At 28.7% G+C, this 27,192-nt stretch overlaps 1 protein-coding gene across 4 annotated transcripts; it reads left to right on the top strand.

The window, feature by feature from the left end:
- The first annotated feature begins 3,666 nt into the window (after positions 1 to 3,666).
- LOC115705045 (transcription factor LRL3) lies at positions 3,667 to 7,267 on the top strand. Of its 4 annotated transcripts, none has more exons than XM_061105904.1 (9): positions 3,667 to 4,074; positions 4,735 to 5,247; positions 5,338 to 5,535; positions 5,688 to 5,726; positions 5,895 to 5,999; positions 6,137 to 6,202; positions 6,354 to 6,419; positions 6,529 to 6,597; positions 6,701 to 7,267. In XM_061105904.1, the coding sequence occupies exons 2-9, from the start codon at positions 4,822 to 4,824 to the stop codon at positions 7,046 to 7,048; spliced, it is 1,317 nt and encodes a 438-aa protein (XP_060961887.1). In that variant the 5' UTR covers positions 3,667 to 4,074; positions 4,735 to 4,821; the 3' UTR covers positions 7,049 to 7,267. The 4 variants fall into 4 exon arrangements, with proteins under 4 accessions (XP_060961887.1, XP_060961877.1, XP_030488146.2 ...); XM_030632286.2 differs by having other exon boundaries at positions 3,671 to 4,074; positions 5,634 to 5,726; XM_061105894.1 differs by having other exon boundaries at positions 4,735 to 5,535.
- Positions 7,268 to 27,192: the final 19,925 nt, after the last annotated feature.

Here is a 27,192-nt window from a genome sequence, read left to right on the forward strand (position 1 = left end):
GGGGTTTATATACGATTTTTTGTTGCAATTTAAGTTGCAGCGCTAGTTGCAATAAGAGTTTTTATGTAAAATTCCGTAAAAATAATAAATACAAAATAAATTTGACATTCATAATTAATAATATCTCAAGACACTTTTTGTTCTTCAGATTTTTTCCACTCGAGGTTTTAATAAATACAAAATAAATTTGGCATAAGTGGTATTTTTTTTTAATAAATAATAAGTAAATTTTATTAATGATAATCAACTAAAATAATAGTTTGCAACTTAATCAAAACATAAAAATACTAAAATAAAGATTAGATGAAATCTCGTATAGCTTTAACATTCAACTATTATTAAAGGTACGTAATTACGCTACTAACAACCCTTTCAGTCGTAGAAAATTTGTTATTTTTAAACACTAAAAATGATTTGATGCAGAGCCATCGAAAAATAAAATTATAATAGTCCCATGAATCGTTTATTTAATGAATTATATTGAAATATTAATTGGTTAACCTTTGTTTTCCAAGTATAACATAAATAAAAATTGACTTTTTTTTTCCTATTTGAACATTTATTATACCAACCTTGGAATAAAATCAATTTGGTGACAATAATTTTGTCAGTTTAAATAACTAGTAAGTAAATAGCGTTTTATTTTTATTCAGTGATGACTAGTAAGTCATAAAATTAAATAAAACTTCAAATTTGATATTTCATATAAATATATATTAATAAAATTAGTAACTATTCTACAAAACTTTTACTTTTTACTTTTAATAATGTAAGAAAAATAAATTAAGATTATATAAATTATTTTAAAATAATTCTTAATTAATTTGTTTATTTTATATGAATACTATTAAGGTTAGTTTTCAAAATACTATATTGTTTATATTAAACAATAGGTGAGTTACTCACTTTTTTTAATAAAAAAGGAGCTTATTCATTTTTACACTTAAAAACCACATAAAAACCGTATAGCAACTCACAAAAAAATCAATGAGAAAACCACTTTAGAAATCCAAACCGTAAATTAAAAAAAAAATAAAAAATAAAAAAACAGTATATAGGGTAATTTCCTTAAAAGAAATATACCAAAAAAATTCATCAAATTAATAATAAGAAAATAGATAAAGTTATATCTAATCAAATTTAAATTAAAATGATATGTTTTGAATATTTTTAATTTCTTATATTCATTAACTCTGAGAGATACTTTCAAATATTACAATGAACAAAATATTAATAGAAATTAAAAAATATATCCTCACATAGAGATTAAAAAAATATAATATAAATTTATCTTTTATAATTTTAGAATTATTGTTACTGTATTCTACTTATAGTTGAGTTTACATTCAAAGTCATTATTATGTTATCACTATATCTCATAGTTGTTACTACATTCTCAATAAATTTATCCTATATTAATTGTAATAATGAAATAAGAGATGAAGAGCTAGAAAGTATGAAAGTATGAGTGAAGGGATATAATTTGATGATTTCAAATTGAATTTGAAATTAAAAAAGAAAATTTGACATGAAAAAAAAATGGAGCAAAATAAATAGATAAATAATGTGTACATAAAATCATCATCAAGAAATATGCATTTATGTAATTATATCATTGTACACAATCAAATTATGTTTGTGAGTGTGTGAGAAAAGATTGAGAATTTGAAGAAAAAAAATAGAAAAATAGATAGGGAGCGACTGAAGATGCCAATATGTGTTTAGGTTTAATTATTATTGTTTTATTTATATTAAGAGAAAAGTATGGATAAGAGATATTTTAATTATGATTAATAATTAATTAAATTAATCAAATATTATAATAAATTCTAATTAAAAATTAGAAAAAAAAAGATTATATACTTCAAAATGATTTTATTCTGCCACATGACCGCTTCTTGATTCTTTAATTTTCACAACAATTCAAATTAAGCCAAACAAAGCGCCCAAACGATCATATGCGTAAAAATTGCCTTCCATCGTATGCATCAAACACAAATGTATAATAAAAATCCTTGAAAGGTTTTATATATGTAGAGAAAGATTTTTTTTTTCTTTTGCCCTTTTATCTCTCCCACAAATATTTTTGGGTGATTCCATAATGCACTCCTTAAATTTTTTGATCTAATTTTTTTTCATATTTATGTACGTTATATCTATTTAAGATGTCTACAAAATTTTAAAAATTTTGAAATATAATTTACAATATAGAAAACAACACACTAATTGAATATAATTTTCGATGTGTCAAGTTTTTCCAAATTTTTTAAAATTTTGCAGGATGTCTTAAATAATTATAGCATAGAAAAAATTTGACTAGAAAATTATTTTAGATGCTTAGGCTCCATCAATATATCTATTTTAAGAGTGCATTATAGAATTTTTCAATATTTTTAATTGTTTTTTTTTTAACAATATATTCGAATTTGAGTATAAAAAAATTTAGGTCACTATTATCCATTGGCATTTTTTTTAGCTTGATCGGTTAGTTTGACATTTTTTATTAAAAAATTAGGAAGTGAGTTAAGGGTAGTTGCCTATATTGTAAAGGTATTAACTACTCCTATCATAAAAATCTGTAAATAAGTGTAAAGTTGTTTTGGGAAACAAACAACATAGCTATTAATAAGGAGAGGAGACCAGAAAGTGTGGAAACCAATTTGATTGATTTCCAGCTTAGTTGGTGGAATATGGTGATGATGACGAGAGTAATAGGTGAGGAGAGAGTAGTAGAGGTGAGTCAAAGAAGACCGACGAAGAAGCCCAAACTAGAAACTAAACAAGCACATAATGAGGATCGATCCATTTTGGACAAGAGTACAAACAACTCTAACCCCATTTCAGTCAACCAGTACAATGAGGATCGAGACATTGAACTTGCTATCATGGCTTCTCGTCTCCATTCTTCTAATTGTCGACAAAAGTTTGAAACTTGGATATTGGAACCCTTTGCGGGTGTTTCCGTGATCGAAAATGGGCAGTCATCAAATTCCAACAAGAATGAAGACGACCCATCTTTCATTTACTGTTCGGAGTGTATAGGCAGGTAAGTTGGTTCAAAGCTTCAGGATAACATTACGAGAATCGGTTGCCCTGTTTCTGGTTGTAAAAATGGGTCACTTGATGATTCTTGGACTGAAAAGTTTAAGCACTCTTAAAGTGATAAAGATTAACATAATATCTTCCTTTTCTTTCTCGTCCTTTATTTACGATGTCTGTCAGTAATAACATATTCCTTATAAATGTTTTTCTTTATTTTGATAGATATTTATAGATTAATATACAGTCTTAAAGAGGAAATAAATAGACTTAATTCAATATTAAAAGTTCGGATTCTTTTTTTCACCTAATAAAAATAGGAAATAATAAATATCACATTCTTCTTCCTATTCAAGGAACATACAAATATCACGCTTTTGAATATTAAATTACTGAAATAACCCTGACGACCACGACGGGACTTGTTGATGTTGAAAATAGCTGTGCATGGGCTTATAATTGAAAGGGTTAAATAGGTAACTAGTGGAGAACACTGGAAATGATTTTTATTATATAAAATAAAGTGAATTTTCTTAAAAAGAAAAAAGTCAAAAAGGAATCGAAACCTCTCCACTTTATCCGGATGGATGGAAACATGTCACTAGGAAATGACGAAAATACCCTTGTTTATTCTCAAGTTGAGACTGGGTTTAGGCAAGTGAAAGCTGATTATGAGGTCATTTGGGTAAACACGCTAGTGATGCGAACCGGTGGGGGAGGGCTAATAGTACGGCACTTTTACTACGAAAGTGGATTTAATATAACGTTATGCTAACAGAAATTCGATTGGAACGGATCAAAGTTATGCCACGTGGATCAATATTAAACTGCCACCAATATTTTTTTCTTTTTATTTTAATTTTATGGAAAGAACAAGAAAAAATATTTGAAAGTGTAAGAACTTTTCTCTTATTGAAAGAACCGTTTTATAGTTACAATTCAGAAATGAGAAATGTAATAATAAAATAATCCTTGTTAATAAAGTTGAAGTGTGCACAGCTGTTACTGCTCTGTTTGTTCATCATTTTTTTCCCAGTTGAGTAAATCTTTTTGCTTACTTTTTATGTTACACTTTCTAATTGCAGCTTTTCCATATGATATCAAGTCTTTGTATCTCTCTCATTTTAATTATGCATAGTACTTTTAAATTCTTCTTCTCATTCAACTCAAGTTAGCTAGTTAGCAGTTATTAATAATAAATTAAGTTCTTGCTTAGTTGGGATTATTGGTTTCTGATCATTTCTCTGTTTTATATGTGTTAAAGGGTGTCATTTTTTAAAGTGTTCTGATTGTGCTTTTTCACGTACCTTTTAACTTTAATAGAAGTATTTGTTGTTCTACAAAATCTATCTTATGTTGGGATTTCTTATAATTTCATGTTCCATGGTGCCATAGGTAAAATAATCCAATATTTACTGTTGTAATTCTGTTTATAGATTTTTTTTTTCTCTGTTCACTTTTGAACATTATATATTTTTTTCATATGCTTTCGGAATTGGAATTCCCATAGTGATATTTTAAAGACTTTCTTCATGAACCGTTTTCTCTAAAGACTACATAAGCTAACCATTTTTAATGTTCCTTACTTATATATAGTTATGAACACCTCAAGTTTTGAACTTACAGGATCTGTTACTTTAAACACTTGAGATAGATACTATTGACTATGAGCTAATTGTTTCCAACTTTTGGTAGTTGCCAAGAAAATTCCAACTTGAAGAGAGAAAGAAGAGGCTTGTTTTCAGGGCATACTAACTACACTAAATCTTCCACTGACTAGTGATGGATGAGTATTTTGATCACTTGCTTTATTCATCATCATGGTTAGACAAAGATTTGGAGGAAAGATCATCCGAGATATGTAGCGAATCTGATCCACCAAAAGGCTTGCTTTTCAGCTCAGTTGAGGTCAATGAAGATGACAACAACAATTCACATACAACTTTAATTGGTTCAAATGGCAGTACTGAGAGTTTGGCTACTCAAGATGCCTCTTCATATGTTCTTGATTCAGAGTCAGATTATGGTCTTAACATGACTTTACTTACTGATGAAGCTCAATTACAAGATAGTCATGAAAACTTCATAGAACATTTATCAAATGGAGTGGTAAATGGAATCTCAGAACTCAAAACAGTTGGTTTTCAATACAATATGGCTATTCCAATGCCTGATTCACTTAGTCTCGATTCTTCGAAGCAGAATCCGGTGAGTCAGAATGTTTCAAGCTCTTCTACTCTTCCTTACTTTGAGGTTGGAGATATGCAATCCAATACTCTTGAACCATCTGTTTTACAGTGTTTTGATAAAGAGTTTAAAACCATTTCTCCAATTCCACATTTGTGTTCTCATCCATCTTTTGAGGGTGTCTCTTCATTGTCTCCTGATATGGGGCAAGATGGAATTGGAGGCCTTGGTATGCAAGGGGAAGAATATGCTATTGATAATGATTTGTTTGCTATGGAAAGCCATTCAAGTAACTTGTCAGCATCAAAGGTATATATTATTAGTATGTGGAGTGTAGAGTATTATGTTATATACATTCTATGTAGTTAGTTACTAATGTCATTTACATTGCTCTTAACATGTAATAGGGTGCACATGACTTGCCAAATTATCCCTTATCTTCTTTTGCTTCTGCTCCTCAGATGATAATGACAACAACTGGATTGCAATCTCTATCACAGGTCTCTATCTATTAATATTATTCTCATTTATATATTGTATTGGATATGGTAAAAGTTAGAATATCTTAGTCTAATCTGTTGATTAGGCATTAAGTTTCATTAGTTGCTAGTTGAAGGAGATAAGTACATTTGATGCATTGTAAATTGGCTTGTGTTTTCCCATTACAGGCCCCATCAACTACTCCTGCTGCTGTAGAATGTAGTCCAACTGCAAAACCTCGTCCCAGGGCACGACGAGGCCAGGCTACCGATCCTCACAGCATTGCAGAAAGGGTTAGTTAGTTAGAAAGATTAATAATTTTAAAGAGTATTTGGCTTGCTAAATTTAAGTTTCCTTGTCAATGGAATTTACTTTGCTGCAAGCTTAATCAATTCATTAATTACTTCTTTTTATAACCAACTATTTGCAGCTGAGGAGGGAAAAAATTGCTGAAAGGATGAAAGGGTTGCAAGAACTTTTGCCAAATCCTAATAAGGTAACCATTTCTTTTGGTTATCTCTTGTTAATAAGTTGGGTATTTTTGTTATGTAAACACAAATTTTTAGTGGAGACATGAATGTCTAAAAAGAAAATTGGATTTTTTCTTTTTTTTACATGTGATTATTTTTCACCTTGGTTTTTTGTAGACTGATAAGGCATCCATGCTTGATGAGATCATAGACTATGTCAAATTTCTTCAGCTCCAAGTGAAGGTATGTTAAAGAAACTAGTTATTCTATTGACACACACACTGATATTAGTTACTTTCTTTTATGAAACAATCACTTAACTGACCATGTTAAAAATGACTCTTATTGTCAGGTTCTTAGCATGAGCAGACTTGGAGGAGCTGGGGCTGTTGTTCCTCTCATCACAGATGGTCAGGCTGAGGTATGATCTTGTTAAATCCCAATACTTATTAATTGCTTCATAACTAATGATAATACTTTTTTTAGTTTTGTTTTGATTGATGAGATGATCTGAATAACATTAGGGAGGAAATGGTTTTTTACTAAACCAATCATCATCAGCTGGTGAATTAGGTGAGGTTGTTTTCCCATCTGATGAAATCGTGTTGTTCGAACGAGAGCTAGTGAAGCTGATGGAGTCCAGTGTGACCAAAGCCATGCAATTTCTTCAAACCAAAGGCCTCTGTCTCATGCCTGTTGCTCTTGCTTCTGCCATCTCCACCAAAAAGAGAAATGATCAATCACCACCCTCTTCTGTGTCTCAGGATTACACCAAGAAAAATGACTTCACTAATGCCAATGCCCCCATGAAAAGTCCAACTACAGAACCAGAAGATGGGACTAAAGTTTCTTGCAAAGCCAGACATACTTAAAATATAAGCTTTTTTTGCACATCTTTCTAGCTTCTATACATATATTTTTATGTATGTATGTATGTATGTTGTTCTTGTTGTAGGATTTGTGAACTTAGAAGAGTGGAGATTTAGTTGGTTTTCTTCTTTCTCCTTTTTGGTAGTTTCATTTTCTTTACATTGGAAGTTTAGTAGCGTTATTTATGTAAAGATTTATTATGATGCATTTGATTATCTATACTTATGTAAAACTTTCATTTTCTCTTCTTTCTCTTAAAAAAAACAAAAAATTGAACAAGTTTGAGAAATGAAATACAATACAGGGCATAGTGTGCTAATGTATGTGTACGTGTAAGGAAAGGGTATTGCAAATGATAATAATTAACCAGTAATATTAACATGAAAATTAGTGTGCTAATGTTGGTTTAACATATTGTAGTTGTTTGAAATAAAAGATCAAGATAACCAATATTAACAGCTATGTGAATATTGGAAGGGGAATACCAAAAGTGCTAGCTAAACTACAATATATTTTGCAAAGATGAGGGAGCAAGAGCAACAGGTGTGGAGAGAGCGAAAAAAAAAAGGCCAGTTTTTGTGAGGGGATACTGAATGTGCTTGGCCTAGCTAGCTGGCTCAACTTACAATCAGCTGGAGATTTTTTTTATTATTATTTAAGCGTGGGTAAATACCATTTTGGACCCTGTGTTTTGCAAAAGTTACAGATTGTACCCTGTATTTTGTTAAATGACAAAATGGACCCTGTATTTTCTAAAATAGTAAAAATAGGACCCTGAGCTTAATTTTTGACAACTTTTTTTTTAATACAACCAACTTGAAGACAATGCTTAATAAGAACAGATACAAAAAATGTAAACAGTTTTGTCATAGTACTTTTAGATCGGATTATAATTAAATTTTATTTTGACAAAAAATCAATTCAGGGTCCTATTTGTACTATTTTAAAAAATACAGGGTCCATTTTGTCATTTAACAAAACACAAGGTCCAATTGGTAATTTTTGTAAAACAGATGGTCCAAAATGGTATTTATCCTTTAAGCGTTTATATATTATAATAATGTATAATTTAGTACTCCAACTTAGAATTTCCCACACACCTACCATCTTAAGGCCATTGGGCTAACCTCAAGTTGAGCTGAAGATTTAATAATGTTTATAAAAATATGACATAAAAAGTAATACTAATATCTTTTTTAAAAAAAGATTAAAATATGGAAATTTTATAGGATACAAAATAAAATTACCATATTTTTCTAACGAAGTTTTAAAAAGTCATAATGAATGTAATTTTCTCTTTATTTATTTAGTATGCTTTTTTTTTTCTCAATTTTCTAAAGGGGGTATATGGAATTTTTACAAGTTTATTCTAAATTATATATTTTATTTATAAAAATACGATTAGACATATATTTAAACTTTTATACAGTTTATGTTTTGTTTTTTTTTCATTTTTACTCTAACATTTGGAGAAAGTAAGAAGAAGGAGAAGAGAAAAAATAAGAGAGAGAGAGAGAGAGAGAGAGAGAGAGAGAGAGAGAGAGAGGATTGGAGGAGAACGTGGCTAATTTTTAGAGGTTGGATATTCCGGGGATGGGGTTCGCCTGAGCTCACGGCAGAGAGCGACGTGGGTAGATCGTAGAGCTGAGAGAGTGAAACGGAAAGAGAGCTAGGGCCTCCATCGACAATCTGCCATTGTTAACAGTTAGAGAAATGGAGGTCCTTTATTTGACTTGAATTTTTACATTTTTTACTTATGAAGAAATATATAATATATATATACTAGCAAATAGTTACGTGCGAGGCACGTATACTAAATTTTATGCTAATTTTTTTTTACGTTATTAAAAAGTGATACAATTAAAAATTAAAAAAAAATATATTATTAGTTATTAGGTTCAACATCATCACCCTGTGTTCATTTTTAAGGAAAAAAAATATATTTATGAAATGATAATTTTTTGCAACGCGTGTACAAGTAAAATTCGGAAAATATAGCATTTATTAGTAGAGTATTGACAATTTCAACAGTAAATTAACCGATTGTATACTTTTTTGTCTACTAACATTAACCTTTTGATATTTGAGTGGTGAACTCTTATTTGTCCGCTTTTTAAATTTTTCTAACACTCTCATTTTATTCTTCCAACTTTCTGTAGTTGGAGTGATGTCCTTAATTGTTGGATATAGTGTAGTCATTTATTCACCTATTTTCAAATAAAACAATAGATATACAAAATAAAAAATATAATTAAGCTCATATTAAAATCAATCTCACCTTTTAATATAGTGAGAGGTTTTTAAATTGATTCATTCTCACTTAATAATTGTGACAGACCTAACGAATAATAATATTATGTTACCTAATGACAAAATAGGAATCCATCAAACAACATTATCAAAATTTATTCCAAGTATAATTATATAAATCTATTACTCATTGAAGTCTGTTACAAACTCTAAAGAGCTCACAATACGAAATTTCACATAAAAAATCTAAAAATTATCAACTATGTAACAACAATGATAATACAATAACTAAAATTGCCTAGTCATATACAGTCTTAAAACTTAAAGGAGTGGCATTATTTTTTCATGTTTCGACTAAGTGTTTTTGAGTTTGAGTTATAATATTGTGTCCTGTGTTTCTGTCCAAATATTGTGTGTGTCTGGCTAATCTAATGAAGAAGATTGAAGTTTTGATTCTCAATAAATAAAATGAATATAAGTGTATACTTTGTAGTAAGTAATTATTGTGTCATTTTTAAATTAATGTGTCAACTTGAAAATAATTCATTTAATAAACGAAATAGAAGAGTCAATCTAAAAATATTTTTCTACCTTAATAAGTAGAGCTATAGAAAATAAACTCGGTAATTTTTTGAGTGTTAAAAAATTGTAAATGATTATAAATTCAGAGTAAGTAACTTATGTGTGGCAGCTGGTTAAAGAAGCCAAAATTGAGGTTTATGTATATACCGACAACTCAGGTTCACATTTCAAGTTCTGTAAGACCATACTCTCTTCCCTGTCCTATTAACAAAAGTTTAACGTACACATAACACATGAATATAACTCTCTGCCCGAAACCAAGACATGATTAGAAAGTAGAAGCACCGCTAGAACTTTCTTTTGTTTGAAGTAATAATATAATAACTAATATCTTTTATTACATATTAATAATTAATTCACGATGAACTTTCCAAAGTATTTTTGAAACATCGTGGGATATATAAATACAATACTTTTGTATAATAGCATGTAGCATGTTGTCTTCATTAGTATTTTTAAAATTTTAAAATGAAAATTAAAATTATTAAATATAGCTTAAGAAATTATAACTAATAAGGTTATAAACTGGTAAAGGTTGTGTTGGAGGCTAGGGTTTTCGCTCTAGAGAGAGAAATTTGTTAGATTAAATTTTGGTAGGATTATTTAGCTAAAATTAATCAATTATAATTAGCGTTTTCTAATCAGAATATTCTGTCAAATATTAGAATATTCTGTTAACATTTTGACAGAAAAATAAATAATAACATTAAACCAAGAATTCTGGTACATAACCACATTTTATATATATAAAAAATATATATATATTTTTTTAAAAAAAAATCACCCAATAATTTTTCATAAATCAAGAATTCACCACATTTTATATATTCAGATGTGGAGGCAAACAATTATAACCTGATCGAGCCAAAAAAATAAATAGAAAAATTCTTTCAATATATATATATAATATAAATAGTATAGTAAATTCTTATTTAGAATAAAATCCAACTAAATAACATAAGTATTTTTAGAAAAAGCAATCGTAGATGTACAACAGCAAAAACTATCAAAATAACATAAATCGCTTTTTTAACAACTCACATAATAATTATTAAAGCAATTCAAACCCTAAAAATTAAAAATATATAATATATAATATAATTTCTTTAATAAAATATTGAATTATTTAGTTTTAAAAAATATTTATATTTTCAGCAAAAATAATAATGATAACATCATGAATTGATAAAGCCCACTTTCTTTCTTTATTTTTTTTTTCTTTCATAGAATTTTGGATTATGAATTCTATTACAGAAATTTGCTTCTTTCCTTATCTGGGTGTAGTTGGTATTTACTCAATTATGTATTTATTTGTTGAATTAGGCCTTAAGATAATAAGTAAAGAGGGTGAAAATTGCTCATAATACAGATTAAGACTTCTAATAGAGAAAACTGTATGAATTGGGAAGTATATATAGGAGATAGGATTGATTGAATGAATGGGTGATGTATGGGAATTGTATGAGATTGAGCTTTGGCTATGGGGAGAGTTGAGGTTTCTCAAATACCTCAGGTTCGATTGTTCTCGTTAATTCGTTATCATTTTATTCATCTGATATGAATATTTCTAGTTACAGTTTTTCTACACTGGATGGTGTATATATATATGCTCAATTCTCTATGTATTTGTTAGGCCTTAGGATAGTAAATAAAGAGGGTTAAGGAGTAATTGTAATGAGAGGTAGGCTGTATGAATTGGGCAGTGTATATATAGGAGATGGGATTGATTGAATGAGTGAGGTATTGGAATTGTATGGCATTGAGCTTTGGCTCTTGGATGAATTAAGTTCTCTCAAAATTCAAATACCTCGGTTCGATTGTTCTCATTATCATTTTATTCGTCTAATTAATATCAATATTTCAGTAATTGTATTTTTTTTTTGGATTTAATGAGATTTATTTTATTATATTAATAAAAAGTGACTATGAATTTCTCATAAACCATATTATTTTTATTAATAAACCATTTTATTTTTAATATAAATAAAAAGTCACCCATCAATTCTCATAAACCATTTTATTTTTATTAATAAACCATTTTATTTTTAATATAAATAAAAAGTCACCCATGAATTTCTCATAAACCAAGAATTCTGTTATATAGGCACATATATTGAATGAGTTATTTATTCTTTCTCTGATAATGGTGGGAATGAACAAAAGGATTGACTTATTTATGTGTATCTACAAACACATATTATTGACTCTTTTACATGTGTCTACAAACACATACATATAATATTTTTTTTTTGAAATTTTAGATCCAAAAGATGAATGGGTCTTTTTGTTTGCCTTTTAAATTATATTTGTTTTTATAATTTTTTATCTGTTACTTCAATTGGGTGATTAAAATTATGTTTTAGTTATAACTTAAAATATATTAGAATATGCTTGTATATAATGTGTTTGTTAAAATGCTTGTGAGAACTAATTTAAAATTAACATGACTATTAACATATATACATATATATATCATGCTAATTTGTTAAAAATATTTTAGAGTTGCCAAGAAAAAAAAATGATTATATATGCTTGTTGTTAGATCCATGTGTTTTGGGGTTGATTTCTAGTTTAGTGGTTTTTGTAATACAATTGGTTGATATGTAGGTGATTTGTAGTTGTTTTTAAGTTTTTTTTTTATTTTTTTTTATTTTATGGAGATTGTATCAATGTTGTTTTTAAGTTGTTTTTGGCTTGGGTACGTAATGTATTGATGTTTGGATGATTTGTATATTAAAATAGAATTGTATTTTAATTATTTATTCGTTCCTATTTATACAATTAGTAAAATATCAAATCAAATGATCTTAAATGAGTGTATATTTAATATTTTTTTGGTACATATATTTTTAAGTTGATCTACAAGTAATTTTTTAGTTTTTTTTAAGTTTATTTTATTTTTCAACAAAAGAAAAAGTTTTTTTTTTTTTTCTGAGGTTATTATTTAGTTGTTTGTTTGCTATTATTTAGTTGTTCAAATAAAAAAAAATAACTTTCTATTTATTTTTTATGGATACGTATATATTTTTGAGTTGGTGTACAACCGTTTTGTTTCTTTTAATATGCATTTTTTAAGATTATTGATATTTTTTCTTTGAGTTGATGCAATGTGTCACTTTATTTAAAGTGTATATTAAAGTCAGGTTGTTTTTTAGTTGTTTTTACTGTTATTAAGTTGTTTAACTAAGTTAAAAATGATTATGTATTTAGTACTTTATGGACGTGTATATTTATGAGTTGGTGTTGAAGTGTTTTGTAGTAAGTGAATGCTTTTAAATTTAGTTTAAGTGTTTTTTTTTTCTTGGAGTTGATGCAATCTGTAGAATTATTTTATGATGTCTATTTATTTTGCATATTACAGTACAATTGTTATATAATTATTTTTTTGTTGTTATCTGGTTGTGTTAAAAAAAAATGTCTAAACATATTTAGTTTATCATGGACACATATATATTAAGAATGTTATTTTATTATTTTTTTTAAGATTATTTGTGTTTTTTTTTTAAGTTAACACACTATGTTGGTGCCTAATAATTTTTCATATTAAAATAGAGTTGTTATCAAATTGTTTGCGCATTATTATTTAGTTGTTCAACCAGTTAAAAACTAACTGAGTATATATTTTATTTTTCATAGATACATTTTTTTTTTTTGAGTTAATGCACGAGTATTTTGTAGGTTTTTTTTTGGAGATGATTTATGTGTTGTTTTTGAGTTGATGAAATTTGTTAATGCCTAATTAATTTACATCTTAATATTAAGTTGTTATCTATTTATATTAAAGTGGAATTGTTATCAAATTATTTATTACTACATATTTTTTTTGTAATATAGTCATTGTTTTAGTTTGGGATAATTGCGGCATAAGTCCTTAAAAACTTGAGGTTAATGCAGATTAGTCCCCAACCTCGAAAATTGGCGGTAATAGTCCCCAAGGTCAAGTTTTCTGTAAGTCCGTTGGTCCTTTTTTTAACGGATCCGTTAAATTCAAATGAAATGCCACGTGTCAAATTTTTATTGGTCCAAATAATAATTTTAATTAAAAAAATTTAAATAAAATAAAAAACTAAAAAAAAACATTTTAAAATCATAGATTTTTTTTTATTTTTTCTTTTCTTTTTCTTTTTTTTTTTGTTCATCTTCTTCATGACCCCAGTCACCCACGAGGGTTCGATCGGAACACCAACACGAGATCTTTGAGACCTGGAGAGACCATTCATGACCTTCATCTTGAGACTAATGATAGTCATAAAATTATTTTTTTTTCTTTTTTTCTTTTTCTTTTTTCTTTCTCCTTATTCACCATCACTGCCCATAAACCACCCATATCAAAAACTCACCACCCACAACCACCATCTACAACAGTATATGATTCCCATTTAAATAAATAAATAATTCAATCAATAATGATTGATGATGAAGATGAATCCTAACAAATCTTAACATTCTCATCTCAACAATCGATAAAATAAAAAGAATTATTTTAAAATCATCAAACAACATTTTTTTTTTCTTTTTTTCTTCTTTTCTTTTTCCTCTTCGTCTTCTACCTCTCGCTACTCCCTGGGTCATCCCATTTTGATTCTTCTTTCAGCCACACATTATTCTTACCCATCCTCAAATTTTTCTATACATAATAAATCTAAATATATATTAATGTAGAAAAAAAATACAGTAAAGATTCAAAATGTTCTTATTCCATTCCCAGTAAACCTAAACCCATTCTCAGTAAAAAAACCCAAAATGGAAAATCAAATTCCCAGTAAACCCAAACCCAGATTTAACTCACACATAAAAAAAAAAAATCAAACTATACCCGAATTGAAATCTTCGTCTTCATCTTCTTCTTCTCCGTCCATTCTCTTTTCACAAGCTTAGATCGCATAAGCAGAGAGATTAAAGAGGATTTGGGCTTCAATGGTCTCGGTCTAATCACCGTCGGGGAGCAATTTGTGAAGATGCTCCATAAACATTGTTGATGAGGGCCGATTGGCTCGCCGTAGACGGGATCGAGGATGATGACAGGAAATTGCAAGCTCAAAACGTGGTTTGGGTTTTTAATGCAAGAGTTGTTTATGTGTGTCTATGCTCCATGAAAAAGGGAGGTTTTATGCTCCACAAAGAAAAAAAAATGGGCTGGGGTCGAGCTCATGGTGGTGGTGGTGGAGGAAGCTGAACAAAGAACAAAGAGTTTTTGAAAGAAAAAAAAAACTGACCAAAACGTGGTCTTTCCTCCATGAAGAAGAAGGAGAAAAACAAATAAAAAATAAAATAAAAATAAAAAGAAAAGTGTTAAAGTTTTTATTTATTTTTTAATAAATTAATTATTATTTAAATTATTTTAATTCTTTTTAATTAAAAATATGATTTGGACCAATAAGCTTTTAACATGTGGCATTATTTTCAGAACTTAAGAGTACACATGTCACGTTACTTACACTAACGGACTGGGTATCAACGGACTCACGACTTTATCGACCTTGAGTATTTTCACCGCCAATTTTTGAGGTTGGGGACTAATTGTTGGGTTTTATGCCCTAAATAAAACTCTTTACAATCTGATTAGTTATCAATATAAGAAATTTGAAGTGATTGATGTTTGCATGAATTTTACATGCTAGTGGTTAATATGTTTAATATGTTTATTACATTCATACACACAAAATCAGTTAAATCCAGATCATATGTTTATTCACAATTACAGTATCGTCAACACAGTGGAATGTGATTGTGATCATATGAATCAAAAGTTTTGGTCCCTGTTTCATCAGTGTTATTGGATTTACACTAATGTGATAATCAGCGATGATGTGTACTTACACTTGGAGTAAGTGTTATGTTCTTTCCAGGACATTAGTAAAGTATACTAGTTTCGAATGTATGGAGTATACATTAGACTGGACCGATATTGCAACTAAGTTAAGATATTACAAACTTACCGTTATACATATCTTTCCAAGTCAATATCAGTAGTTGATCTTAAGATTAAAAAGAATCTAAATCCTGATATGCTTGGGCTCAACTCAGGAGTGCTATTCATGTTCTTTGATTTATTAGTTAAGCCTACTTTTGGGTCAGGGTGATACGTATATTTTGGGAACATGATAGTATGATTGAGTGGGAGTGCTGAACATAAATATGGAATCTATAGCTTCTACTGGTGTATAGAAGTTAAGTGATGATTCCCTTCGAGCTTAGCAAATAGAAGTAAATGGATGAGCTCTTGTTTAACTGACTAATTATTAGATCACTAAACACCATTTACAGGTAGCTAAGTGTTTTAAGGGGCAAAATACATTGAGGGGTGAGAACGGTAAAGAAATCCCATCTCGATGTAAATCATCTATGTAGAGGATCTTTAAATCACAATAAGATTATAACAATGGTTAAATGAGATAGTATATTGGTATCGTGAAACATACAATATGCTATATATAAGTGCAATTCTAAGTTCTAAGAGTGGATTCAACGAAGAATTAATAAGTAGGAATTTACTTGGTAAATTTAGTTCACTTATTGGAAGCTCAGCATATAGATCCATGGTCCCCATTCTAGTTGAGAACATTCTGCTTGTAAGACTCATTAATTGATTCGTGATTGGTCAATTATAATTCTAAAGTTAGACTATGTCTAATTTTATGAATTTTCACTAAGCAGGGGTGAAATTGTAAGGAAAAGAGTTTTCTAGGTTTATTTATTTATTAATGGACTTTATATGTCTAATTAATAATTAAATTAAATGACAATATTATTTAATAATCTATTTTAGTTATTAAATAATTAGTTTTGGCATTTAAAAGGTTAGAATTGGAAAATTGGCATTTTTGAGAAAATAGAGATAAAATTTGATAAAATTGCAAAATTAAGTGAGGCCCAATAACACCATATGGCCGGCCACTTAAATAGATTTTTCAAATTAATATTTTCATTATTTTAATGCCAAATAAATCCTAACCTAAACCTAGTAGTTGCCTATAAATAGAAAGTGATGGCTCAGTCACAACACATGCTTTCATTAGCTTTCTGACAGAAATTTCTCTCTTCAGAAAAACTGAGCCTTCCTCACTTTCTACCTTGGCCGAAATACCTCTCTCTCTTTTCCCTTCATCTTTTTCGTGACCCTAGTGAAAGAGTAAGTGCCCACACACAAGAAAAGAACTCAATCATAGATTGGAAGACCGTGAAGGATCAAAACTTGAAGAAGAAGGACATTCGGCTCGGATCTCGATTATGCTCGCTACGTAAAAGGAATCAAGGGTTAGAGATTTCAGTGGAAGGAGACATTTATTCCGCTGCATCAATGTAAGGTTTTCTTAACTTTATATGTGTTTAATTTATCGTTTTAGAAAGTTCATATTTAGGGTGTTTAAACAACATACTTGTGAGTAGATCTAAGATTCTGGTAAAATAATTTCCAACAACTGGCCTCAGAGCCATGGTAATTGATTTACTTACATGAAATTTGGACTTTAAAACGATTGTTTGTATGTTCTTCGGATGGTATCATGTTGTATTGAGTGTTATTTGATGATTGATTGATGTTTGTGAAATTTTCGTGAAAAATAATTGTGATTTCGTTTCTGGAATTATTTTTATTGGATAGTATGGAAAAAAATTAAGCAAGTTAGCCTTTTACAGAACTCAATTTGGATTTTATTTGAATAATTATGATTTTTTGAAGATTTGGAAAAATCGGGGATGTGCTGATATTTTCCTGCGATCGCAAATCTGTCCGTACAGTTTCGAATTTTTTTGTTTTTCTTCGATTTTTCATGCTTTTTCATGTAATTAACTTCCAATTTTTTGTATGATTTTGTATATATACTATTACTATTCCTAATTCAATTCTAATTATCATTTTGAATTAATTTAATATTTTTTTAAAATTTAATTCAAGATATTAGTGTAATTTGAATTTGAATAGAAATAGTATCTATCTTCTTGCTTAAAAATCTATCTTATTTTTAAATTTGATTATATCTCATTTTTTTAAAATTTAAGGTCAGATTTTATGAGATATTTATAAAATCTTTTAAGATATTTTAAAATATCTTATCTTTTAAGACATTTTTTTAATAATATCTTATCTTTTAAGATTTTTTTTTAAATCTTTTTAGATATTTTGACCTTATTTAAATTTAAAATAAGATATTTATAATCATGTATTTTTAAATAGATGTAAGATATTTTGCTAACTTTTAAATTTTGTTATTTTATTTATTTAAATTAAATTTAAAATCTGAAAAGATATTTCATTTATCTTTTCTAATTTTTATTTTTTAAAATAACATTTAATTTTTAAAAGTAGTTAGCAAATTTTGAAATGATATTTAGGTTGGTTGAAACCTAATTTTTCAAAATTGTAGGTTTAATTTTGAATATTTTTTTTTAAAAAAATAGTTTCGAAATTTAAAATATTTTTTTTATTTATTTTCGAAAATAAATAATTTTTTTTATTTTCGAAATCTAAATTATTTATTTTATTTTTTTTAATTAAATATTTTTTTTATTTAATTATTAATTTCGAAAATTATTTATTTAAAATTAAATAAATCCTACTTCCAACTATCCAACAAACCTTGTTGCAGGAGTATGTGTTTTTAGCTTGTGTGTAAGTTTTAAAAACCTATTATTACTTGATTGCAAATAGCCATGGTTACCTTTTGCCAGATCTAATGATCTGATGGCTCCCTTGGTCAAGTTAATAATTTGTAACAGGTATATTTTACAATCTTCTTTCATCTGTGTATGACCTAGCAACATGATAGGATCCATCCAAAGTGTGCCTGTGTGAGCCTATATGTTTATTTTGTTTTAATATAGATGCATATAGGTTGTTGCTAAATAAAATGTCACACCATGATAGATTTTATTTAGGTCCATTTAGTTATTGGACCTATTCAATTAATAACAGTTATTTATTTTAAGGTTAAATTCCTCTCTTTTGGGCCTCGTGTGAGAGTTGGGAGCCATAGAAGTGGGTACGACATACCGAACTCCAAAGACCCCCTCACATGAACTACCCCAATTGTGAAGGCCCATTTGCCTGATTTGAATAACTGTACTAGGTTAATTATATTAGTTTGACCTAATAAAATTGAATTAGCAACATAATTAACTTTTAAAATATATGAAAATTTATTTTCATTTTAATATTTTAAAGTTAATTTTTAAGAAAAACACTTTTAGTTTAGATATTATTTCTAGACAAACTATTTGTATTTTTCTTGTATTTAATTAAATATAGAATTTTACCTAACTAAGATTCTTTCTGGAGCTTATTTAATTAAATATTCTTATTTAAGTTATAAATTAGTTGTATCAACTGATTTTTCTTATCTAACTTAAATTTGAATATTTGATTTAAATTTTAAATCAAGTTGAGGAATCCTAGGCATTAGTTATTAAAGATTCTTAAGATATTTTTTAAGTTAATATCTTTTCAAATATTAACTTAAAATGGAATATTTTAGATATTTTTTTGTTAATATTTTTTCAAATATTAACTTTAAAAAGATATCTTCAAATTAAGTGGTTACAACTTAATTTGTGATATTTAATTAAATCTAGATTTGAAATTATTTAAGTTTTAGATTTTTTCTATATAACTTAAATTAGATATTTTTCAAATTTTGAAAAGATACTTAGTCAAATAAGATATTTTCTAGATAGTAATTTCTAGACTACTTATTATTTCTAATATTTAATAGGAAAATCATACTTTGTGAAATTAATTATTTAAATAATTAATTTTGGTACAATTTTATTAAGTATATTTTTCCTAGTATTAAATAGAAATTAATAATTAAGCCTTCTCTACACTTAATTATTATTTCTTGAATTTAATACATTTAATTAAGTTGAAAAATCTAAATATCTAAGTTGATTTTCATCATGATACTTAAATATTTATTGATTTTTCATGACACTTAATTAAATAGAAAATTATTTTTAGGTTGAAATTTAATTTTTCAACTTAAATTTAAATAATTTTCAATATATATATTTTTCTTAATTTTATTAATCAATTTCGAAATTTGCATTTTAATTATGCATATTTTCGAATTTTTGAAAAATAGATTGAGTTGTAAATTAATTATTTATTTTAATTAATTCTTGGGCCAACTTCAATCAATGATTTTTTCATTTAATTGATTAATTTAAAATAAATGAATTTAAAATATATATATATATATATATTATTAGAAATTGAATTAACTAATCAAAAGAATATCTAGATAGGTGATATTTTTGCTTGAAGTATTTCTTTTCTATTTTTATTATTTTCGAAAATTGTATTTTTATATACTTTAAATTTTCGAACCCAATAAATATATTCTCAAAGGAAATTTTTAAGTTGCTAATTATTTATTTAATTCAACTTAAATTAATTTCCTTAATATTTATATTTAAGATTACTACTAAGATGGAAATAATTAATTTTATTTCAATCACCATCTAAGTATAATTTTATAAATATTATATTAAATTCTTATTTTTGAATTTTAATTCTTAAATAGAATTTAATGAGATTTATTTATTAGAATAATAAAGAAAATACATTTTAAATAATGAGCTTTATTATTATTAAGATATTTGATCTCCATTGTGGGTTTTACACCGCGTTTGTTTTAGTGAGTAATCCTCCCTAATGGAGGAACGTTCATTAGCAATTTCGCACCGTTTAATCTCGCATGATATGTGGTTTGTAAGTGTTTTATATAGTATAGATCACCCTAATGGTGGCGACCATATTTGACTTGCAAATTGCGAAACAATGGTAGAAGTGTTGGGTTTTATGCCCTAAATAAAACTCATTTCAATATAATCAGATTTACTTATTAATATAGATCAGAAATAACATTTAATGTTGCATGGTTCACATGATTTATTTCATGATTATATGTACATAATGTATAAATTCATCTGAAACCCTTTTCACATACTTGATCCTGTTTATTGTGCCGTCAACACATTGGAAAGTAAACATGACTATGTGAATAAAGTTTCCTAGATTTATCAGACACAGGGTTTTACTAATATGATAATCTACAACAAGAGTTTACTTGTATTTGGAGAAATACTATGTTCTTTTAAGAACATTGGTTAAAGTAAAGCTCAGGTTGGATGCATGGAGTATGCCTCGGAAGGGACCGATATTGAACTTTGACTTAGATTTATTAAACTTACCGTAATATCTATTCAAGTCAATATCGCCTAGTTGATCCTAGATCAAATGATCTTAATCCTGTTATGATTAGGCTCAATCTTGAAAGGCTATTCGTGTTCTTTGATTTGTTAGTTAAGCCTACTTTTAGGTCAGGGTGATACGTACATTTTGGGAACACGGTAGTGCAATTGAGTGGGAGCGCTAGCATAAACATGGAATCTATAGCTTCTATCTGGCGAATAGTAAGCAAAGGATGATCTCCTTCGAGCTTGACCAAACGAAAATAAATGGTGGAGATCTCATTTCACATAAGCTGAAATATCATTTATACGGGGTCAAGTGTTTTAAGGATAAAATACATAGTAGGGTGTTACGGTAATTTAATCCCTTTACTGTGTAGATCATTCATATAGAGGATCATTGATCAAATTAGGATTATAACAATGGATAACTAATGATGTGTCTATATGGTGGAACATATAGAGCATTCTATATACTGAGAGTGCAATTCTAAGTTCTATTCGTGGATTCAACGAAGAATTAATAAGTTAGTGAATTTTAGTCCTAAATTCTTGATCTACTTATTGGAAGCTCGGTTATATAGACCCATGGTCCCCCCACTAGTTGAGATAATATTGCTTGTAAGACTCATGTAATTGGTTTTGATTAATCAATTATAATTCTCAAATTAGACTATGTCTATTTGTGAATTTTTCACTAAGTAAGGGCGAAATTATAAAGAAAGAGTTTATAGGGGCATATTTGTTAATTATGATACTTTGTATGGTTCAATTAATAAATATGATAAATGACAATATTATTTAATAATTATTTATAGTTATTAAATAGTTAGAATTGGCATTTAAATGGTTGAATTAGAAAATTGGCGTTTTTGAGAAAATCAGATGCAGAAAAGGTAAAACTGCAAAATTGCAAAAAGTGAGGCCCAAATCCACTAGTATAGGGCCAGCCACTTTTGTAGGAAATTTAAACTGATATTTTCATTATTTTAATGCCAAATAATTCAAACCTAACCCTAGTGGAATGCTATAAATAGATAGTGAAGGCTTCAGGAAATTTACACTTAAATTTTCTATTTTTCCTTCAGCGAAAAACCTGAGCCTTTCTCTCTCCCTATCTTTAGCTGCCACTTCTTCTTTCTCTTCCCTCTTGAATTTCGAAATTCTTAGTGTATGAGTAGTGCCCACACACAGCAAGTGATACCTCAATCATAGTGAGGAAGATCATGAAGAAAGATCATCAGCAAAGGAGTTTCAGCATCAAAGATTCAGAGAAAGAGATCCAGGTTCAGATATTGATAATGCTCTACTACAGAAAGGAATCAAGGGCTAGATATCTGAACGGAAGGAGTCATTTAATTCCGCTGCACCCAATGTAAGGTTTCCTAAACTTTATATATGTTTATTTCATCGTTTTAGAAAGTTCATATTTAGGGTGTTAATAAACATACTTGTGAGTAGATCTAAGATCCTGGTAAAATAAATTCCAACAAGAAGCTCATGAGATAGAATAGCCTTGACTCTCGCCTAAACGGGACAACGCTGGATTCTGATCTTTATCGAATAAAAGGTTACTAGAATGTTTAACATTTTAGATGAGCTGACAACTCTATTCAATGGATGGTAGCTTTGACTCTCGCCTAAACGGGACACTGATATCAGTTTGTTGAAAACCTTGGAAATTATTTAGGATTGAATTTTTTAAGTATTTTCTCATATCATTCCTACTTGCTATGTGCTTATAATTTCTGAATTGATTTTGTGTTAAACCATTATTAATTTCTATTTGTTGATTTCTATTATTTGTAGTATCCTGTATTGTCAAAATGAATCCCATGTTATCACTGTTGACTGAAAATAAGCTGAATGGATCTAACTTTAATAAATGGAATGAGAACATTAATATTGCTCTCATAGGAGAAAGTGCCTTGTTTGTTTTAACTGAGCCGTCACCTGAAGTGCCTGGGGATAATGCATCCAAAGTTGTGAAAGAAAAGTATGAGCGTTGCGTAAAGCAAATGACAAAGCTCTATACTTTATGCTTTCTAGCATGGTTGACACCCTCAAAACTCGGTTTTCTAAAACTGAGAAGGCTGCTGAAGTTATGACGAAGTTAAATGAGCTATTCGGTAAGGCATCACTTCAGTCACGCTTTGACGCGACTAAGAAGTACATTAACGCACGGATGGAACCTCATCAAAACGTGCGTGATCATGTTCTCCTCATGTCCAGTTATTTCCAAGAAGCCCAGGATCATGGTGCTGAAATGGACAGTGCTACTCAAGTTAGTCTTATCTTGAATAGCCTGACTCCAGCATTTCTACCATACACATCAAATTATGTCATGAATAAGAAGGAAATTGACTTTCATGAATTAGTCAATGACCTTCAAACTTATGAAAATTTGATTGGAGGACCCAAGAAGAAAGGGAGTAAACCTCATAATCCTGGTAATGGTAATGGGACGATGAAACCTGAAGCAAATGTTACCTCTGCTTCAAAGCCTAAATCGAAGAAGAAGTGGAAGAACACCAAGAAGCGAACAAAAGCCATGAAAAAGGCTGCTCCTTCTGGTGATGCTACACTTAAAGGAAAGTGTTTCCACTGCAATGAAAAAGGTCATTGGAAACCCCAGTGTCCTAAACTTCTTGCAAAGAAACAAGGTATTTCCATTTATAAACTTTAAGAGTTTTAGTGAATTATTATCCAATTGGATTTATGATTCTGGACTAACTTTGTTTATTTGTTTTCTTCTTCTTATAGGCCAAGCTACTTTAACTCATATGAGTTGGATCAGCAAGCTGGACCAAGGGTGAAATCGTCCAGATGAAGATGAAGCTCTTCAATTTTTTGAATTAATTGTTTTAGTTTAAAGACAATTTGGATTTCAAATTTTAGTCAGGGATATTTATCCCTGTTTCTCTCATATTGTTGCAACACATTTTTTATTATTAATAAAGTTTTATTTTCGAAATCACCATTTCAAATTATGAGATTGAGCTTCATTTATTTTATCTTCATCAATTATTACCACATTATATTTGTATGTTTGTATGTGTAAGTGTTTTTATTATTGATGCAAATTCTATAATATTTACAACTCTTCATCGAGTTATATTAAATAAACACTAGAAATTATTTCTATATTTATCAATAATTGTTAATTCTAATACAATTATTAAAAATTTGTTTAATAAAAGGATCTTATGATCTGATAGGGGTGGAGAAAAGTTAAGAAAACTATGCAGTTCAACGATCTTTTATATCTAATGAACTCTGGATAGTATTCAACTCCACATAAACTCTATCACACTATGAGAATCATGATCTTTACAACCTTCAAAGGTGGATCATAATCTCTATATACTTAGGGGTGGAGGTTATCCATAGTACCCTATATGTATATTCTTAGGGGTGGAGTCTATTCCACAATTCCCTATGTAACACATATCTTCTTTAAACATGGAAGTAATATAATGAGTCAGCTATTGTCAATCTAAATTCTTGATCTTGATTGTATGTTCCATTTCGATTTTACTGTTGTAAGTAAAAGTTTGATACCTTCGAAAGTTCTTTGTTAAAGTTTCACACTACCTTAATTGAGTGGGAGAATTTTAAAGTTCTATATCCATCTTCATTAGGTTGATAATTGTGATAGGTACTTAAGAACACTACTGAAAAGCAAATCTAACCATTCACATGGATAGGTATAGCTTATCAGAATTATGAGAATAAGATAAAGAACTCTAGTTCAGTCCATTCGAATGACTTGAACCAAGAATTCTTAATCCTCATAAAATTTGATGGTATCTTAATTTTGATTACTTTATCTCTGGCATGTATTTTTCACTTCAAATACTAGTCTGCTATGTTGATGACTTAGTCTTGACTTAAAGTTTCAGACTAATACAAAAGTCACAACTAGGTAACTCTCTAAACAATCAGAGGTTAAAAGTATTATTTAACCAGACATCTGCTATTGAGTGGGAGCTATCTGAGATGTAATCAAATAGGGAACATTAGAAGATATTCAAGAAGGATTTATGAAAGTGATCTATATGTCAGATATTAAGGAACTGTGTATCAGTTGTCCTCGTATCTCACCATCTAATTTCGATTTATATAAGATGGTGCTTACTTTGGGGGTGGAGGAATTATTGTATAATAATTCAAGCTCTACCAGAGAAGAACTATAACTTGGTCTATTCGAAAATACCAGAGAGTTATATCACTGAAGATAAGTCTACACTGTATTATCTCAATTACATATTTTAAAATATGAGAGATAAGTCTTCTGTTAATTCAGACGTACTTTTAAAACAGTAAGATTTCAGTATCCCTTGATAAGTAAAGCATATAGTAAAGGATGTTTCATAAGTGTATTTATGAACTAGTTTCTAGAAGTTTGGGTGGATTCAAATATACTACACTTGATCTGAAGATCAAGACATCAGATTGACCTATTTGCGCAGTTTGTTTTATATTAGTGCAAGTGGGAGTTTGTTGGGTTTTATGCCCTAAATAAAACTCTTTACAGTCTGATTAGTTATCAATATAAGAAATTTGAAGTGATTGATGTTTGCATGAATTTTACATGCTAGTGGTTTAATATGTTTAATATGTTTATTACATTCATACACACAAAATCAGTTAAATCCAGATCATATGTTTATTCACAATTACAATATCGTCAACACAGTGGAATGTGATTGTGATCATATGAATCAAAAGTTTTGGTCCCTGTTTCATCAGTGTTATTGGATTTACACTAATGTGATAATCAGCGATGATGTGTACTTACACTTGGAGTAAGTGTTATGTTCTTTCCAGGACATTAGTAAATACTAGTTTCGAATGTATGGAGTATACATTGGACTGGACCGATATTGCAACTAAGTTAAGATATTACAAACTTACCGTTATACATATCTTTCCAAGTCAATATCAGTAGTTGATCTTAATATTAAAAAGAATCTAAATCCTGATATGCTTGGGCTCAACTCAGGAGTGCTATTCATGCTCTTTGATTTATTAGTTAAGCCTACTTTTGGGTCAGGGTGATACGTATATTTTGGGAACATGATAGTATGATTGAGTGGGAGTGCTGAACATAAATATGGAATCTATAGCTTCTACTGGTGTATAGAAGTTAAGTGATGATTCCCTTTGAGCTTAGCAAATAGAAGTAAATGGATGAGCTCTTGTTTAACTGACTAATTATTAGATCACTAAACACCATTTACAGGTAGCTAAGTGTTTTAAGGGGCAAAATACATTGAGGGGTGAGAACGGTAAAGAAATCCCATCTCGATGTAAATCATCTATGTAGAGGATCTTTAAATCACAATAAGATTATAACAATGGTTAAATGAGATAGTATATTGGTATCGTGAAACATACAATATGCTCTATATAAGTCTGAGAGTGCAATTCTAAGTTCTAAGAGTGGATTCAACGAAGAATTAATAAGTAGGAATTTACTTGGTAAATTTGGTTCACTTATTGGAAGCTCGGTTATATAGATCCATGGTCCCCATTCTAGTTGAGAACATTCTGCTTGTAAGACTCATTAATTGATTCGTGATTGGTCAATTATAATTCTAAAGTTAGACTATGTCTAATTTTATGAATTTTCACTAAGCAGGGGTGAAATTGTAAGGAAAAGAGTTTTCTAGGTTTATTTATTTATTAATGGACTTTATATGTCTAATTAATAATTAAATTAAATGACAATATTATTTAATAATCTATTTTAGTTATTAAATAATTAGTTTTGGCATTTAAAAGGTTAGAATTGGAAAATTGGCATTTTTGAGAAAATAGAGATAAAATTTGATAAAATTGCAAAATTAAGTGAGGCCCAATAACACCATATGGCCGGCCACTTAAATAGATTTTTCAAATTAATATTTTCATTATTTTAATGCCAAATAAATCCTAACCTAAACCTAGTAGTTGCCTATAAATAGAAAGTGATGGCTCAGTCACAACACATGCTTTCATTAGCTTTCTGACAGAAATTTCTCTCTTCAGAAAAACTGAGCCTTCCTCACTTTCTACCTTGGCCGAAATACCTCTCTCTCTTTTCCCTTCATCTTTTTCGTGACCCTAGTGAAAGAGTAAG

The sequence above is a fragment of the Cannabis sativa genome, chromosome 1, assembly GCF_029168945.1.
Source record: "Cannabis sativa cultivar Pink pepper isolate KNU-18-1 chromosome 1, ASM2916894v1, whole genome shotgun sequence".
NCBI lineage: Eukaryota > Viridiplantae > Streptophyta > Magnoliopsida > Rosales > Cannabaceae > Cannabis > Cannabis sativa.